This window comes from Schistocerca serialis, chromosome 4 (genome assembly GCF_023864345.2).
Source record: "Schistocerca serialis cubense isolate TAMUIC-IGC-003099 chromosome 4, iqSchSeri2.2, whole genome shotgun sequence".
Taxonomy (NCBI): domain Eukaryota; kingdom Metazoa; phylum Arthropoda; class Insecta; order Orthoptera; family Acrididae; genus Schistocerca; species Schistocerca serialis.
Window position 1 is genome coordinate 59,786,736 of NC_064641.1, and position 20,112 is coordinate 59,806,847.

A 20,112-nucleotide genomic window follows, 5' to 3' on the forward strand; every position below is an offset into this window, starting at 1 on the left:
TCACAATAGGCAATTTGTCTTGTGGCACTCTTTCTATGTACTGGGTTTCCTCATATGAGATTTGCAGGCCAGTTCTTTGTGCAATTTCATGTAACTTCTCTATGGCGTTAGTGGCTTCTTTTCTATTATTTGTGAGGATTGCAAGGTCATCCCCAAAAGCTAAACACTTCACATTGAATCTATTATCTTTTCTAATGCCAATTTGGATTCCTTTGACTTCTTTTTCCCATGTCCTGATAATTTGTTCAAGAATGATATTAAAGAGTAATGGTGAAAGTCCGTCACCCTGTCGCACTCCATTTTGGATTTCAAGTGGTTCCGAGATATCCCCCATAAATTTAACCTTGGAGACTGTGTCAGTTAATGTTTCCCGAATGATTGCTCTTGTCTTTCTGTCAATGCTGAATTCTTCCAGCGTCTTACAGAGCGCTACTCTGTCTATTGAGTCATAGGCCTTTTTAAAATCTACAAAAGTAACCACTGTGTTTCGGGTGTTTCTCATCTGGAGAATCATTTTCAGATTCCAGATCTGCTCTATGCATGATCGTCCCTTGCGAAAACCAACCTGGTATTCTCCTATTTGTGGGTCAGCTTGTTCTTCTAATCTATTGATGAGTATTTTTGATAGGATTTTATATGTGACCGGTACAAGTGAGATACCCCTGTAATTATTTGGTTCAGTTTTGTCCCCTTTTTTGTGGAGTGGATGGATGAGTGCGCATTTCCATTCAGAAGGGATCTGTTCTGTTTCCCAAATGTTTAATATGATTTTGTGAATTTTTCCTGTTGATCTTTCATCATTTAGTTTCCATAGTTCTGCAATAATTCCATCTTCTCCTGGGGGTCTATTGTTTTTCAGTGTCTTGATAATTTCTACTATTTCATTGATGGTTGGCAGTTTAGCATCAGGATTTGGTGTAGACGTCTCGTAGTGAATATCCTCTGTAGGTCTTTCGCAGTTGAGAAGTTTGTTGAAATAGTCTGCGAGGATTTGGCAGTTATTCTTTGTGTTAGTTTCTAGTGAACCATCCGGTTTCTTGAAACAAAGATTGGGTGGCTGGTATCCTGCAATATGTTCTTTAAATGTCTTATAAAAATTCCTGGTGGTGTTCTTCTTAAAATCTTGTTCTATCTCATCTAGTCGCCGTTTGTCATAATTTCTTTTTTCCCTCCGAATAGTTTTTGATGTTTGTTTTCGGATTACCAGAAATTGTTGCCATTTTTCTGATGTTTTGTGACTATTGAAGTTTTTCTAGGCATTGGTCCTTTCTTCTATTGCTTGGTCACATATTATATTCCACCACCTGTTTTCTCCTTCTCGGGAGTTGACCCAATTTCATTGTGGATTTGAGGACGTCCACAAGTTCTGTCTAGTTTGTGGTGTTTGTCTGACTAATTTCCTGTAAGATGTTTTCCAGATTTATGTATTCGGGGTCTGGTCTCAGCACTTTGTAGTTTTGGCTTTTTTCTATTGGGTTGTAATCTGGTCTTTATCTGTAGAAGATGGTGGTCTGAGTCAAAAAATCCTTTTCTCGTTTTCACATTCAGAATTTCTGCTGTGTTACTCTTGGAGATGGCCACATGGTCTATCTGGAATTCACCCAACATTGTGTTGGGCGACTTCCAAGTATACAGTTTCTTGTTGGGTTTTTTTTGAATTGTGTTGACATAATTACGAGGCCGAAATTTTCACAAAAGCTTATCAGTCTTTCCCCATTCTTGTTATTTCTCTTGTGAGCTGTATGGATTCCAGTGATTTTCCTGTATTTTTTCTCTTTACCTAATTGTGCGTTAAAGTCGCCTAACAAGATTATTACATGGTGTTTGGCAATTTTGTTTGTCGTCTCTTCAAGGTCATTCCAGAAGTCATCCACTTTATGGCAGTTCTTCTTGTTATAGGTATTTGTGGGTGCGTGTGCGTTGATCAAGGTATATGCTTTGTTGGCCGATTTGACGGAAAGCGTTGATATACGTTCTGAGGCAGACTGGAAGTCAATGACAGAGTCGCTGATAGATTTGTGGACTGCAAATGCTGTGCCAAACAGTTTGAGTCCTTTTTCATTAGTTTTAACCGCTGGTTTTCCTTTGTAGATCCTGTAGTTGTCTGTATCAAAATGGTTTTCATCCGTAAATCGTGTTTCCTGGATTGCAAGGATTTTGATCTGGAATTTTTGCAGCACGTCTGTAAGTTGTTTGATCTTGCCCAGTTTGAAAAGAGTATTAGTATTAAGTGTACCGATGAAGTGTCTTTGTTTTGTGTGTAATAATTTGGACGTCGTCTGGTTCTCAACCTTAGGCATAACATGATGCTCCTGGTCCCCAGGAATCCGATGACCAGGTAAAGCCAGCCTTGCGACTGGTGCCCGGGGTAGTGGATTCATTCCTTGTGTTATCATCATGTTTGGTTTTCAAGTTGAAAACTAACTTGGTGGTGGTCCTTCCGAGGAAAGATCACGAGGAATACGACTTGATTGTTGAGATCAAGAAGGTTGCTGCAGCCGCACCATTTAGGCGAACAGACGCTGACCCCTAACCGCTGGATACCAGGCAGACGTTAGTGGATTTCGGTTGATAGTTTTGGTCCACCCCGGGTATTTTATTTCCCCAGTACCCTCCATATCTGGAGAGCATTCCCCTATCCGCCACCTGGGGAGGCGCCCGATGGGAGACTATCAACTCCACATGGGATTATTATTATTATAATTATTATTATAATTATAATTAATGTGTGACTCGGTGGCCTCGTGCAAGTTTTTCAATTGGATGCTAGTTTGGCAACTTGGGTGCCTGTAGCCTACTACAGTAATTGTACTGGGGGGGGGGGGGGGGGGCTACAGTTTCAGGTGAAATCCGAACCACGTGCCATTCATATGGAATCTTCTCGTCATCAAGAAGGGAAGACTGAAATATTCCATGGTCTGACAAGGATTCAACACTATGACCTTTCATTCCAAGTATGCACTTTACAACTAGACCACTGGTCTGACTTGTGCATAAGAAATAAAATTGTGTTAAATAAGAAAAAAAAGTATAAATTTTTAAAAAAAATTGAAATTCAAACAGTCAGTATCTTATTGATGAAGAGACCTATTGTACATTGGTGCTGAAAAAAAGTTGTAAGAGAATGGAAAATAGAGGAAGGAAAACAAAAAGTTAATAACTACATACAACTGGGTAGATTGAAAGAAGCATTAATTTGATTGGCCTTTGCCGATCTCGTAATAATAGAACCTTAGAGAATGTAAAGGAGACAGCTGAAAATGCAGGTCTGCAAATATCACTTTAAAAGACTTTCGTAGATTAACTTGACAAGAATTCTAAGAAGCAAGTATGACAAGATCAATAAAACAGATAACTTTAAATATTTGGGTGAAAATATAAAAATAAATGTGGACAAGAACAATTAAAATCAGAATTGAAAAAAAAATGAAAAGAGCATACAGGAAAGTGCGAAATTCGTGCAATAAAATTTTTTCTAAAGATGTCAAATTAAGGCAGCCATAATACAGTTGTTTAACAAGAAGCCCTCTGTGCATCAGAAACCTTACTTTTATCTGCATGCAAAATGACATTAGAAGATTTAGAAAAGAAAGGAACAAGAATTGTGCAAAAAAATATTAGGTGTATCAAGAACAAAGATGGCAGTTGGGTTTTAAGACCACATAAGGAAGTACTCAGTCTGCGCTAAAATTACGGATGAGGTTATGAAAAGGCATGATACATCTAGAAAGAATGAAGAAAGACAGATTAATAAAGAAAATCCACATGTTCTTCCAAAACAGGCAGATAAATGAAAAAATGGATGGGGAGGCAATACGAAAAATGGTCTTACAGAAATGCGAATTGTACAAGACGCTTACTTGGCAAATTCAGATTAGAAATTAGAAAATTTGAAGGTATTCAACTTCCAGAAAACCTTTGAATTTCTTGACTTCTAGTCTGAACAGAACAACAGCTAGTCAAGTGGTCAGGTATGAGAGATAGAGATAGAGATAGAGAGAGAACTCTCTCTGAAAATGAAAGTTTTGGAGAAAGAAGAAGGAAAAGAAAAATAAATAGCTATCTTGATGTGGTCTGTAATTGGCCAGAAATGACAATAAAAAGTCTACTGGAACTGTAGTTTTGTTGTAATTGTACTCTGCAACTCCTTATTTTGACCGAAACACTTGCTGATTATGTTACTGAAGTAAAGTTTAGAATCTGTGTAGCTCCTTTATCATAATTTAATGATACTGCTTCATGGTATGCAGCAGTCACTGACATTGTTTTAAAGATCTTCAAAGGTATTTCAATGTTTGGATGAGCATCTATTAAACCATACTTAGGGGAAAAAACCCTTCAATCCAAATGGGAATTCGTGTCAGTGTTAGTCAGTTTCTTCACGTGGAACTTGAAAGTAGCTATTTCGTTAACAAGTTGTGCTTCATCAATATCACTGTTGTATTTTGTACCAAAATCATCTGCACATTTTGCAGTATAAGGTACAGAACTTACAATTGAGGCATTGAAATGGTACTATACGAGAGGAATTTGTTTTGCGTTACATTCATTATTCTGTTAAATACTTTGAAGCGCTCTGTGTCAAACTGTCTTCAGTCAGCAGAAAGCGACAAAAATTGGAAACCTTCAGTCAGATAGCTTATTTGCCTCTGCACCCGTTCGCTGACCTCTGGGATCCTCAAATATCGTCGCAAAGAAACAGTAAGAGCCACATTGATAAAAGTGAGTAAGTTGGCAACTTTGTGAGACAAGTGCACCATTGTCATCTAATTAATGATAGATACTATATATAAAAACAAAGATGAGGTGACTTACCGAACAAAAGCGCTGGCAGGTCGATAGACACACAAACAAACACAAACATACACACAAAATTCAAAACTGTGTTTGTTTGTGTGTCTATCGACCTGCCAGCGCTTTTGTTCGGTAAGTCACCTCATCTTTGTTTTTATATATAATTTTTCCCACGTGGAATGTTTCCTTCCATTATATTAATGATAGATACTGTTTGATAATGCTACTGGGACAGAATGACCTGTAATTACAGCAAGCTTTTACTTGCAGTTGGAGGGATAGGCTGCTTCTTGTGGGAAGAAGAACGCAGCACAAGGATTGGGGGAACTTGTGTACCTCTCCAGGTTAATGTTATTCTGAAACCATTACTCTTCGTTTCTTTGCTGGTTAGTTTTTGTGTCCCCTCTGCCTGTGTTCTTGGTGGGGATCTGCCTTGCTACGCCCTCGGAATGATAAGAAGACACGTTTTGATCTTCACTGTATAATACCTTCAGTTTGATTACTTTCTTTTAGACTTTGTCACAAATTATTATTCACGCATTTTTCATGTTTATTCTTAATAATAGTTTGTGTAATTTCTCATTATACAATTACCAGGAAATTCAAACAGTGTGGAATGCAGCTGAAGGTACCTAGAGCAAAAGTATTTGTAACTTTAAAACATTCCTTGATTTATGTAGAAATCTAATTAAATAATCCAAGCATAATCATAGTAATTTGGGTGTCTGTTAAGGTATGTAAGGTTGATTCTAGAGGCCAGGCAGTGTGATTAATATGTATCATAAATATTTTTCAATCATTGCTAAATTCAGTGCCACCTTTATTGTATTTGTTTCTCTTTTGTAATAAAAATAAAAAAGACTGACTGATAAATGTTCTAAAATACTTAGGTTCGAGAATCATGGCAGAATTATGAACTGGATCTGATAAACTATCAGAACAAGTGCCGTCTCATCAGAGGATGGGATGATCTCTTCAACAAAGTCAAAGAACACATAAATTCTGTTGCAGCCATGAAGCTGTCACCTTATTATAAGGTAATATGTTAAAACAATATACTGCTACTGCTATGACAGTTATTATAAAAATATCACAAAATGAGTTATCCAACCGTGTGTTTTATTGCAGTGGTTTGGCTTTTCCTTATAGTCCCCCTACATCTGTATGACCAATATCTAAAAACGTAAAGGGTTCCTTATTCGTACTAATACAGTATTATATTTGTTCAGAGTGCAGATGACTTTGGTAAGTGCTGTGGTGACGGCTTTTAGGGAAACAAAAGAATGACCATACATGGGGTCTCTCAGCCTAAGAAACATGGTGTTGTCTGGATAAAATACTTATAAAATATAAGTTACTTGAGGTAGACATATTCCTCCTGTAGTTGCAAACAAATTGATCTGTTGATGGAGGCATGTATTGCTGAACCTAATAAGCGGATCACTCTGCAGCAGTTTAGGGTGGCTTTTTGTAAATATTTTTGTGCGAGTTGTCTGGGAAGTGTCATTAACATGATGCACTATATTTGGTGATACTAAGAGGCCACCACAAATCATTGTCTGTGATTTGAACTGGGTTTCAAACTTCACAACCCTTGTTTTGTCAGTTCATTTGTTTTCTTCTATTCATTCATATGTCTATTCAGCAATTAATTTTTATAAAGATTCGATTTGATTAGATTAGATTCAGTTTTCGTTCCATAGACCCAAAAAATGAGAGGATTCTCATGGGTGTTGAACTTGTCAGAAAGTATAATGTAAAAACAAGAAACAATTGAATATATTACTTATTACCCAGATCATTTGTTAGGAGATTGTCGAAATAGGCGAATACAATGTGGTAAACTGGAACAACTAATATTTACAGAATTAACATGCTGTCAGAATGAAACATTGTTATACACTATTAATAAATTTATCATACACAAAATACCTAATCTTGACTTGTGACCAAGTGCTATCAAAACTGAAATCTTAACAGATATTTTTACTTAAGCTGGCTTAACAGTCTCTGTTAAAATATTCATCTATAGAGTCGGAGGAGTTACCTATCAAAAAGTCTTTCAAACTCTGTTTAAACTGTGCTTTATCTGAAATCAAGTTTTTAATGGTTGCTGGCAATTTATTGAAAATGTGTGTTCCTGAATATTGGACCCCTTTTTGGACCAAGGTAACTGTTTTAGGTCTTTATGTAGATTGTTCTCATTCGTAGTATTGATACTATGTATTGAGCTATTGGTTGGAAATACAAATGTATTACTTGCAACAAATTTCATTAAGGAATAAATATACTGAGAAGCAGTAGTTAGAATACAAAGTTCCTTCAACAGGTTTCTACATGATGTTCTTGAATTTACACCACAAATGATTCTTATCACATGCTTTTGTACCCTAAAAACTTTTGCTCAGTTTGATGAGTTGCCCCAGAATATGATCCTATATGACTTAGTAGCATGAAGAAAGCAAAGTATCTCCTACATCGGACACATTCTCACTGCAAATACAGACTTGTTTAGGTGCTTAAGCAATTCTGTGGTATGCCCTTCCCAACTGAATTTGTTATCAAGTTGTAATCCCAGAAATTTAACACTGTTAACCTCTTTGATCTGCATGTCTTCATATGTTATACACATGCTGGAAAAAAATCTCTTACGGGTTCTGAACTGCAGATAGTGGGTCTTCCAAAGTTTAATGACAGTGAATTAGCTTTAAAACATTTATTAATGTTAGTGAAAATTTTGGTTAGCAGCTATTTCTAAATCTGTACTTGACTTGCTACTTATTGCAATGTTTGTATCATCTGCAAACAAAACAAACTTAGCATTTGGCAATGTAGCAGATGAGAGGTCATTAATGTACACATGAAAAAGCAATGGACCCAAGATGGAAGCTTGAGGAATGCCACATGTAATTAATTCCTGGTCAGATGAAGACTAACTGCTTACTGCACATGTATTTCATGACACCTATTGTTTCCTGTTAGATTGATAAGACTCGAACTATTTTGCAGCATTGCAGGTGACAACATTATGTTCTAATTTAATTAAGAGAATGCTGTGATTCACAAATCAAATGCTTATGACGGCTCACAGAAAATGCCAGTAGCCTCTAATTTATTATCTAATGAATTAAGTTCATTCTCACTGTAAGTGTAAATAGCTTTCTCTGTATCAGAACTGTTAAGAAATCCAAACTGTGACTTGGACAATATATTATTTGCAGTCAGATGGTTAAGGAGATGCTTCAACACAACCTTTTCAAATATTTTTGGGAAAGCCAGCTAAAGTGAAATTGCTCAATAGTTTGATGGGATCTCTTTATCCCCTTTCTTGTTGCAAGGCTTAACTTCAGCATATTTTAGCCAGTCTGGAAATGTTCTGGTGATAAGAGATTGATTACACAAATAACTTAAGATAGAACTCAACTCGCATGAGCATGATTAACTTTGTTGATTTGTTATCATATCCAATGGAATACTTAGATTTTAAGGATCTTATGATGGATGCTGCTACTTTAGGAAACATGAGTGTCATTTCCATTTTACTGAAGTTACTTTTAAAGACTGGTCTCGGATACCCCGTTGCAGTGTTCACCGAACCTTATAACCCCAAGCTGTCAGTAAAAGAAATGAAGTACTTGTTTAAGAGGTTTGCAACATTACATGCACTTGTTACCAAAGTTTCATTTATTTTTAGAGCTATCTGTTCGTCTTCCTTTTTGGCCCCATCTGTCTCTGTCTTCACTATATCCTACAGTTTTTGTTTTGTTGCCTGATGTATTTATCTTTTTTCATAATAACGCTGCTTTGATTTCTGGATTACTTGCTTCAATATTTTGCTGTATTCTTTGTGACGCAGTACAATTCTAACATTGGAGCTGTTGCTAGATAGTAGATACGGTCTTCTTCTTTTCCCACATGATATCTTTATTCCTTGTGTAATCCCCTGATTATTTTTTGATTTCTGTGTGATTTGAGTTACCTTTAGAGGAAAACAATTTTCAAAAGTGGAGGTAACTTTATTAATGAATGAATGATTTGTATTTTCCATTTGAGTCAGAAGTATTCTAAACATCTATCCATTTCATTTCTTTGAACAATTTCCTGAATTTCTCAATTTTTGACTTATTTATTACCCTCCAGTACTCAGATTAATAGATTCTTTTTTTTTTTTTTTATCCTGATAAGTTTCAACATTTAACACAAGATGTTGCATGTCATGATCAGATAGCCTATTTACTATTGGTTTTGTGATATGACTTTCTTCCCTAGATTTATCTACAAAGATATTATCAATAGGATTTATGTATCCTAGTAGCAAAGTTCACAGTAGGAACTAAATTGAATGATAGTGTTAGTGACTGCAATAATTGTTCACTGACAGATCTTTTCAATAAATCCACATTAAAATCACCAGCAACCACTATTTCCCTATTTTTTACCAAGAGATGAGACAACAGATCTTCCAGATTTTCCTGAAGGTGCTCTGTATGTACCCACTATTATAAAGAACTTATTACTACTACTGTTGCACAAGCTTTTAGGTGCTGCTCTGAGCAAAATTTATTAATATTAGTATTCTTGAAATCAACAGTTTCAGACAAATGTGGCAACTCCTCCTTTCTCCAAATTTTCTCTCCAGAATTAGAAAGCTAACTTGTGTAACATTTAACATATCTGTATGAGTGGTCACATGATGTTCAGAGAGGCAGATTATATCTACTGATTTGCTCAACTCTAAATCTTCAACACAAATAACATCTCATTAAGCTTACCCCCGTAATCCTCTGATATTCTGATGCAATACCGATAACTGATTTTGTGCGCTGGCTGAATTATAACTGGATGAACCTAATTTTTCTGACAATTTTTGAGTATCTCTAGTTTCGATCAGAGGCTGTCTGCATGAATTGTCTACATTAATATTTGCTTTGTGGCTGCCTGTTTTATCAATATGAATGTCATTTTCAGACTGTCTTTTTTTCTGCCCTCTCTACCCTAAAAGAACTGCTGATCTGTCACTTGTAACTGCTGGTACTTTACCACTTGTGACAGTGCCCCCCCCCCCCCCCCCCCCCCTTAAGTTATTTGCTATTAACCCAGTTAGTTTTCCCTTCCCATTCCTGTTGAGGTGGAGGCCATGCCTGTCCCACCTGCTGATAGTCCGTAGGAACCACACTGATATGAGACCCCATACCCGATCCAAGCAGCCATTCCACCTCTAAATTAACTCTCCTAACAGGAGAGTTTAAATGAGGCCAGTCATGGTGCCTCAGAACATACACAAGCCGAACACCAGTATGTCTCGTTGCTGAAGCTATCTTTACCAGGTCACTCTCAATTCAATAATTAGGGTTCCTATCTATGCTGTTGCGTGCCCCACCCACCATTACCATGGTGTCTTCCTTTATGACGTCTTTGCAGAGTGAACCTACATCCTCTACCACCTACCCAGACTTGCTCTAGGTTTAAAAAAACTTGTGACCTGGTAACCTGACCCTAGTTCATCCTGCAACAGTTGGCCAAGTCCTTTACCATGTGAACTAACAACAAAACTTAATTGTTCTTCACAGCTTTTTCTGACTTCTTACTTATCAAACACTTTTTGAACATTTGTCCTGTCCACACCTACATCTGTTTGTGGCTCATCAGTTTCCAACTGTAACAACAGATCAAACCTGTTTCCCACATTCACAATCACACTGTCTGAGAACGTCCTATTCCTATTACTTGTATAACCTGTTGTCACTTCCCACCTCTCTTTTCCCTTCTCCACCCCATTAACCTTTCCAGATCTTGTTTCACTTTATCTAGTTCTGCCTGAAGGGCAGCAATCTTCACCACCTGTTCCATTATCTTCCTACCTCTACAGCAAATCCTACACAACCAATGAGCCTTGTTTATTTCCCCAATTCCCATATTACTACAATTATCTACATGAAAGAAACTGAAACAACCTTCACACCACACCCCGTAACTAACAATCCTATAACTTCATAGACTATTCAATTAATATATTAAATTTCCTAGAAAGTTTAGGCCTAAAGTTCGGATACCAATTCAAAACTTCTGAAGAAACAAAAACGATATAATCTGTATTGTTTACATGACAAAACAAAAGGTAAACAAAGAACTAAGCCTACACTATATAAACTTTTCACTTCGGCTACTTACTAGAGAATAAAATGGATAGCATATAGCAACACAAACTTTACTTTATTGAAATAATCACGTAACTTAGAGTATATCACAACATAAACAAATCCTAGTCCAAAATTCGCACCTACGAAATGCATTCTTTTTACGAAAATATAAAAAAAATGTGAAACCTTAAATTGATAACGTAAAATAGGTATTAAATTACATAATTGTGATGTAATAATATAAGCATCTCGCACTGTGCAGCAATACTTTAGTAGAGGTTGGACTAGTGTAATTTAGACAGTCTCTTTAGATGATTTTTTCCACTTCTAAGTGTCCCACCAATAAAAGAGTCTGGTTGGTCTTCCTCATGAAATTTTTCTTCGTGATGGTTCCAATTTAAGCTGTTTGTAATTGAAATCTCTAGGTATTCTGTTGAATTGACGACCTTTCAATTTGTCAGTCATCATGTACTCGTGTGGAGGGCCTCATGCTTTCTACTGTCCAGAATCAGTTGCCACTTTTTTCACCATACAGGTATGTTATCTAATTCATTTTGTAGTTTGTATTGATTTTTCTAATGATTTCATTAGACTATCCTTGGGTGTAGCAGTGTAGCTATACTTGGGACATTCCTTATGATGCTATGCCCACTTGCAAATCACCTGTCCAATGGAAAACTATACACAAAACAAAGGTTCATTCTAAGCACTGAATTTGCCAGCCTCATACCAAATAAAGTTTGAGTATTGTTGTATCTATTTTCTTCTACTTAAACACCATATGTCAGACTCCGGATTTTACAGACATCTCTTCCACTCTGTGTGCGCTGGGTCAGTAGGGATAACATGGCTTCTTTTTAAAATGAATGAACTGATATTGTCATTAAGTGTAACTTTTTTTGTTGGTAACCTCTCTCTCTTTTTTTAACAAAACATACATTTTTGTACAGCTCTGAAGAAACAGCTAATTTGGAAGTTTTAAGCTCTCTTTTGTGCAAATCTACTGCTATATGGTTATCTCTTTCTGTATTTTATGTTTAGTTAGGTTACAGTATTTTTAATTATGCCTAATAGGGTACAATCTTTCCTATGTTTTGGTATATGAGAGTCAGAGAAAGAGGTGGTTAAAATATTATTTTTCAGTTTGAATGTACACTAATGTAAGAATGTTATTAAAACACATTAACAGTTGGTTACGAAATTGTCAGTGTTTCATAGACATATCATACATTAAAAAGCTAACTTTTTGACTGCCAATTGAAGTGCCAGCAAATTCAGATGTTTCTTTCAGCTTGTTCTTTCTGTGCAGACCGGCTCCAGTTTCTAAATTTGTTAGGAGTAGAAGCTTTCTATATTCAATCACTATATCACTTTGTGGTTGTAAATAGTTAAGAAGAAAGATACAGTATTAATGAATTCTAAAACTGTTAATACACATGTGAACTGATGTTTCATTAGGACGTCACTAGCAGAGATGTTGTATGTGCTAGCTCTACTCTGGCAAGTTCAGTTAAATGAAACACAGTCGCTGTGAAGAATCTAAAGTTGGTGCAACTTGCACCTTCATCTTTTTTTCTTATTTACTGAAAAAAATAGAGAGAATCACACAACGAATAGAGTGGGTCTTCTGCAATTTAAATAGGCACCATTTGGTTACCAGCTTGGCACTTAACTAATAAAGAAATTTTATTTGTATCTGTTGTCAATAAATACATTTATTCTTAGTTGGTTTACTGTTGTGTGGCGGTAAAGTTCAGTAGCCTATCAAATGATGTCTGAAATCAAGGGAAGTAGTGGTAATATTAGGACAACAGTTTTTGCTAGATGTCTCCTATTTAACGAACTGATCTAGAGTAGTTCCTTACTTTGTGTGTCTCTCATATGGTGATGTGTCTTCCAACAGGTGTTCGAAGAGGAAGCACTTACTTGGGAAGAAAAATTGAATCGTATAAATGCACTGTTTGATGTGTGGATTGATGTACAGAGACGGTGGGTGTATTTGGAGGGAATATTCTCAGGCAGCGCAGATATTAAAGTGTTGCTCCCTGTTGAAACATCTCGTTTCCAAAGCATCAGGTATGTATTATCAGTTAGTGGAAAAATGACTCTTCAGTATTTGTTTTTTAAAATCTAGTTTACTCTCCTTGAAGACTTTAAATGTCCAGTGCTTTGCTTCTATTCCATCATAATAATCAGAGAATTGTGATAAAGTGAACAAACTGGGAGAACTGCATACTTTTCCTAATAGACGAGGATTTGGAGAGAATGTGAAGCTAAGTTGGAGAACAGTTAAAGGGAATACTGTGGTGAATGCAAGTATGTGTAAAGTTGTGATGTCACAAGTATTAGAGTATTTTGTCATTGAGAACCAACTTTGGAAGATATAATAGAAAAGTGTGAAAGGCTTGTGAATCACGAGTGAATATTGTTTCCATTTACAAATAATATGTTCTGTACAGCACACTATTTCCCTTAATGTGAAATTGACCAATGGAAGATCAAGGATGGTATAACAAAAATATAAATTAGGTAGGATAGATTGTTACCCAACATACAAAGGAGGCATTGGCCACCAGACAGGCACATTTAATTTTCAACATCCCATGTGATGAATAGTGCCTTTGATAGTCTTGATAGGGCAGAGTGGTATACCATCAAAGTATGTTTTACTTATCTGCCAATGTTGGCTGATTCCAAGACCATAGTGTGAGTGATGAAGACCTCAGTAAATGGTTCAGTATTAGTAAATGAGTCGGTCAAGTGGATGTCCTTTCTGCAGTGCTTTTTAATCTAACTCTTGAAGCAGTCATTCAGAAGCTTCAGATATGTGGTTACATAGGAACAAAGTCAACCCAGATATGTGCATATGCTGATGTAGCAATTATTAGTGGAAGAGTTTCGCTAGAGAGAACACTAGGTCAGCTGAAAGAAGCCACACTACCTCGAGGCATTTGTATTAACAAAAAGAAGACTAAATATATGAATTTCTGGTATAAACTATCAGCAATCGATTTCAATTTTGAATATGAATTTCTGGATAAACTATCAGCAATTGATTTCAATTTTGAATATGTACTCAACTTTATCTGGTACCTAATATTAATAGGACAATTTCCATGTCAAATAAAATAAAACAGTGCATTCTAAGTGGTAATAGATAGTTCCACATGCTTAAGAAATTGTTGGCCTCTAGGTTATTAAATAAACAACTGTAACTTCCAGTTTATAAGGTCATGGTCAGACCAGTTGTAACCTTTAGATGTGAAATATGGGCACTAATGAGTGCTGATCAGCAGCAGCTCAGGATATTTGAACGCAGGATTCTGCCCAAGGTCTATGGGAAAATTCAGTATCTGGAGATTCAGAATGAACACTGAGCTGGATCGCCTCATACAAGAAGCTGGCATTGTAAGAACAGTAAAAAGTGGGAGAATAACCTGGCTTGGACATGTCCTTAGGAGGCTAACAACTGAAAAGTTTTGAGTGGAGACCAACTGGAAGAAGACAAAGAGGAAGCCCATGAAAGCAGTGGGTAGGTGATGTGAAATAAGATATAAAAATCTTTCGTAGTTAGAGAATGGTGGAGAACTGTGCTGGAAAGAGCAGAAAAGAGGAAACCTGTTGAAGAGGCTAAAACTCGTGAAGGGTTATTAAAACATAATTGGGGGGGGGGATAGGAGGAAGAGGAGGAGGAGGAGAAGTGATGAGTCGTAATTATAATTCAAACCGTTGTTCCAATATTTTCCATTAATGAATGTTATTTTTACATGATACAATAAAGTATCGACACTAAAGCATAGCCTTGAACAAACAAAGTACAGAAGTGTTTTTCCGAAGTGGTAGTTCAAACCTCAACTGTACCTCATATATCGTACAACAGATCTTATTGTATGACATTTTTGCAGCCCATTATTGTAATGGTTGCACAAACTTTCATTTAAACACAAAAAGTACAGAATGTACTACTTGCTATTACACCAAGCCAGTGAAATCTATTTGTATGGGATTAAGAAAACACTGATAGGAATCTTAAAATTATGCTCTTTATAATAAAAGTGTTTCCTTTATATTGAATGTAATGAGAACTGAAGATCCTGGGACAAAGTTCCTTTACTTCTGACAGATTGTTACTTAGAACCACGTTTGCATCCTGATAGACTTGTTGTTTATGGTTGTTAGGATTGATTTTCAAAATATAGGAATGTCGCATCATTGCCGGCCGGAGTGGCCGAGTGATTCTAGGCGCTACAGTCTGGAACCGCGCGACCACTGCGGGCGCAGGTTCGAATCCTGCCTCAGGCACGGATGTATGTGATGTTCCTAGGTTAGTTAGGTTTAAGTAGTTCTAAGTGACTGATGACCTCAGAAGTCAAGTCCCATAGTGCTCAGAGCCATTTGAACCGTTTCTTGTTGCATAATTTCCAAATGTTCATCATCTTGCTGTATAAAGTGTTAATCACTTTAAAGTAAATATATTTAAAAACAAAGATGATGTGACTTACCATACGAAAGCGCTGACAGGTCGATAGAAACACAAACAAACACATACATACACTTAAAATTCAAGCTTTCGCAACAAACAGTTGCTTCATCAGGAAAGAGGGAAGGAGAGGGATAGACGAAAGGATGTGGGTTTTAAGGGAGAGGGTAAGGAGTCATTCCAATCCCGGGAGTGGAAAGACTTTCCTCAGGGAGGAAAAAAATACGGGTACACACACACACACACACACACACACACACACACACACATTTGTAAAGGCAAAGAGTTTGGGCAGAGATGTCAGTTGAGGCGGAAGTAAAGAGGCAAAGATGTTGTTGAAAGACAGGTGAGGTATGAGTGGCGGCAACTTGAAATTAGCGGAGGTTGAGGCCTGGCGGATAATGAGGAGAGGATATACTGAAGGGCAAGTTCCCATCTCCGGAGTTCTTTCTTACAGGAAAAAAGAAATGGTACCTTCTTCTGCTTGTGTTCCGGTATTTTGACTATTGATTTTTCTGTTTCCAGTTCAGAGTTCTTGGGCTTGATGAAGAAAGTGACAAAGTCTCCCATGGTTATGGATGTCCTCAACATACCTGGTGTGCAGAGATCCCTTGAGCGATTGGCAGATCTTTTGGGAAAAATACAGAAAGCCCTGGGAGAGTACCTTGAAAGGGAAAGAACTTCTTTCCCAAGGTGAGTTAAATTTATAGCACTGGTATAAAAATTTAACCAAAATTTTGTCTATCTTTCAGTAACATTTTTTTTTAGTATGAAAATTTAAGATTTATAAACTATCGTTTTAGAGAACAAGACTTAAGATTTACAATAATTTCATTTCATATTATTGTATTTTATTAATGTTTAGGTTCTATTTTGTGGGCGATGAAGATCTTCTAGAGATCATAGGAAATAGCAAAAATGTAGCTCGTTTGCAGAAACATTTCAAAAAAATGTTTGCTGGTGTAGCTGCCATACTTTTGAATGAAGACAACACTGTCATTACCGGAATTGCATCACGAGAGGGAGAAGAGGTACTTAGTGTTTCATACAGTTTTCTTTTATAGTTCTAATATCATTTCTTTAATAATTTAAAGCCATGAATGTGAATTACATAACAGGAAGTTTCTGATTTTTTGCTTCTAATGTTTAGAAGATTTGTAGCAAATACAGGGTGTCCCAGAATAATGTATACATTCTTTGAAACTGAACATCTTTTTAATAAAAGGCGTTAGAAATACAGTTTTAATGGTGTTAGGTGCCTCATGGTCAGATGTGAGGTGTTAAATGTTCAAACTGGTGTCTATCCATCGCAGTACACCGTCAACAACGATTTAACGACATGCCAACTCTATTGTTTCCAATGGAATAGCATCACAGGCATGCTCAATTTGGTCTCTTAAGATCATCCTGTGTGTGTGTGTGTGGTCTTGCAGTGTAAACTGTGTTCTTGAGAGTACCCCATAGAAAGAAGTCTAGAGGAGCTAAATCTGAATATTGAGCGGGATACTCCACACTCCCTCTTCATTCTATTCATGTGGTTGGGAGTGTACGATTGAGAAATGCCCGCACGTTCAGGTGAAAGTGATGTAGTGCCCCATCCTGTTGAAAGTAATAATCTTCATTTCCAAACACAATGCTAAGCCCCGGAGTTATCATTTCCAACATTCCCAAGTACGATTCGCCCATGACAGTGTTGTCAAAGTAGTATAGCCCGATTAACCCTCTAGAAGACAGACCACACTAGACTGTTACTCCTCGTAGATTAACATGCCTTTGCTTAGTTAGTATGGATTCTCCCTGGCCCAGTACACGCAGTTATGGTGGTTAATTGTTCCATCAAGATTAAATGTCGCTTCATCTGACCAAAGAATTTGATCTTGGAAATGTTGCTCTTTTTCATATCTGTTAATGAACTCACAAAATTTGCTTCACCTATCAGGATTATCCTCGTTAAGAGCATGGAAAAGTCTTAGAATGTAGGGCTTAGTTTATTTTATTAACACTGCTTCTGCAGATCCAAGTCTCACAAGAGTATTGCCTCATAGACTTCTTCGGGGATCGTGCGTGTGTGCCTGGATTACTGCATCAACACTCTCATTGTCTGTTGAACTTCTCTTTTGTCGGCTATGTCCCTTCTTCATGTTGTACACTATTCCTTCGACTTCAAACTTATCTCTGATTCTTGTAATTGTTACTCTTGTCAATTGGCGGTGTTCCAAATTCAAGTCTCCAACTTCGGCGTACCACACTCACATTCTATTTTCCAGTAACACTTGAGCACCCATTTTCGTTGTTCAAATGTTAACGCCATGTTTGCTGACAATCCTGAAACAAAAGAAGGCATTGTTATGGTTTTCACCACCTTCTAAATTATTACCCATTAAAAATTGTATTTCTGTCCCCTTTAATTAAAGAGAGATTCTGTTTCAAAGAGTGTATACATTATTTTGGGACACCCTGTATATTGGGCGTCCCTCCTAAGAATCAACAAATGAGTTTTCTCTGATGTTTCGGCAGATACTCAGTTTTGTTTTTGCAGTATGTAGCTGGAGTCAGCCCAAGTAAAAGCTGCTTGTCATGTCTTTCATGCGATGCCCAGCGTCAACAGAGAGCATCTCCTTGTTTCCCCTCTAGAAACAAAATGATTCCGCTAACAAAATTTTGTGTGTCCATTCTGTAGAGTAGTGTGATGTAGATATGTATTAACAGCGACATTAAAACATGAACAACTTCTAATCCAGCAGCAACTGGGCAGTGCTGTGGCCTGCACTTGCAAAACCCCATGGCGTATGGTTGTGAACTAGTACTGGAATGATGGTGCTGCCCAGACCCTGTCACATTCCCTATTACCAAATGTTATATTTTAATTGCCCAACAGAGATGCTATTGCAAAAATGTCCCTAATGTGGAATCCCAAGGTGAGGAATTGCTATGAAATCCTACAGAACTAATGGTGGTGGTGGTGGTGGTGAAATGAAGGAAACTACAAGGTGTTTAAAATAAAAATAAAATTAAATAGATATTTTATTATATTAAAAGCAATGACATAGCATAAGACAGTCACATTAATATTAGAAAAATTTATTGTAGTAAAGGTATGAAGCAACTGAGGAGAGCACTACCATATCCTAGCTGCACATTCAATCCCCAATACGAATGCAACCCACCAAATATTTTAATTACACCAGTTTTTGAATGAATAATAAATGAAACTATCTCTAGAACCAGGATTAAGAGTACTACGGAAATGGTACATTCCTTTTGCTAACATCCGTACCCACCTATCACTGGAGCCCCTACATATTCTCACCAGTCTGCTGTGACAGTAAGCCATCTGTGCATGGTCACATAAGAAGAAACAGAATCTTGCTAGTCAGGGCTCGGACATTGTGAAGTCCCATCTGATGTTTGAAGTCAGCCCTCGACATCTTAAACCAGTGACCTTTCATATCCACGCTAAGTGTGTCTATCTTCATGTGTCGCTGCCCCCAATTCTGTTATTTCTGCCATTCTGGCCACAGCTGCCAGTCAGGAAAAACGTTCCTGTTTTCCTCCAGTAGTTTGAAAATTGCCATGTATAATAAATTCCCATCACAGGTCTCCAGATGTGGCCCAATCAGAGCACATCTTTCTCACCAGTTTACCACCATCTGATGTCAGTAGACAATGGGTGAATCAGTGATTTTTGTACACTTTTTAGTTTCTGGAATCCTAACCTACATGACAAGAACTCCCTGAGGCTCCTCTTCCCACCCCATATTCCCAGACATTCCAAGACTTGTGATCTCTCACCACCGCTCCCAGCCTTTTACAGAGCTGTACTGTGCTGAATACTGCACACATTTAGGACGACGATGGTTCAAACCTTTCTCCGGCCATCCTGAATTTGGTTTTCCGTGATTTCCCTACATCATTTCAGGCAATTGCTGGGATGGTTCTTTTGAAAGGGCATGGCTGATTTCCTTCCCAATCCCTCCCTAATCCGAGATTGTGCTCCGTCTCTTAATGACCTCATTGTCGACAGGACATTAAACGCTAATCTCCTCCTCCTCTGAATACTGCGAACCCCTTCTTAGCTTGATTAACAGGGGAGTGTGGTGAGCCTTTCAGGTGACTCCTTGATATGCGTAAGCTAGAACAAAGCCTCTGAATGCTGTGACATCTCTCCAGTCGTTCTCAGAGTTCTGTGCAAACTAAGCAGTTGTCACACATTTATAGAATAGAACTACAAGCCTCGACTGACAGCCACTTTAGATTTATAAAATACTTTCCCCAGCATTAAGTAACCTTATGACTTTTAACTTGATGAAACTGAAGAATCGTGCCTATCGGTTGGTGTGAGAAGGGCCAGACGAATTTAGTATATAAATGGAAGGAGGCAAGCCAGACAGCTTGCAACCTTCCTTGCTGACTGGTTATGCGATGCAGCAGAGCTGCTTAGACACTGCAGAAAGTTATTCTTCATGTTTTACTGTCTCTGTTAATACACGGCAATAAAACTAATATTGCACTCAACTGCTTGGTTGAATAGGCATGTAAAATCCCACTTTAATAATCTTGTTGTCTGTAAAGGGGAAACAGACCCTTTCCATTAACACTAAGTATTGCTTAAAAGATATCAAGAGCAATATTTGTTTCCAACAACTCAATTTACACATTGCAAAACTGGCATTGCAAATATCTGCCAAAACATGAGAG

The 20,112-nt window shown here is 37.3% G+C and overlaps 1 protein-coding gene across 3 annotated transcripts in view; it reads left to right on the plus strand.

Moving 5' to 3' along the window:
• LOC126474868 (dynein heavy chain, cytoplasmic) overlaps positions 1-20,112 on the plus strand; it is a 231,166-nt gene that overhangs the window by 80,021 nt on the left and 131,033 nt on the right. For all 3 annotated transcript variants that reach the window (XM_050102347.1, XM_050102348.1, XM_050102349.1), the window contains 4 exons: positions 5,685-5,831; positions 12,838-13,010; positions 15,940-16,107; positions 16,280-16,445. In XM_050102347.1, the coding sequence (XP_049958304.1) occupies positions 5,685-5,831; positions 12,838-13,010; positions 15,940-16,107; positions 16,280-16,445 (654 nt within the window). The remainder of the gene's footprint in view (positions 1-5,684; positions 5,832-12,837; positions 13,011-15,939; positions 16,108-16,279; positions 16,446-20,112) is intronic.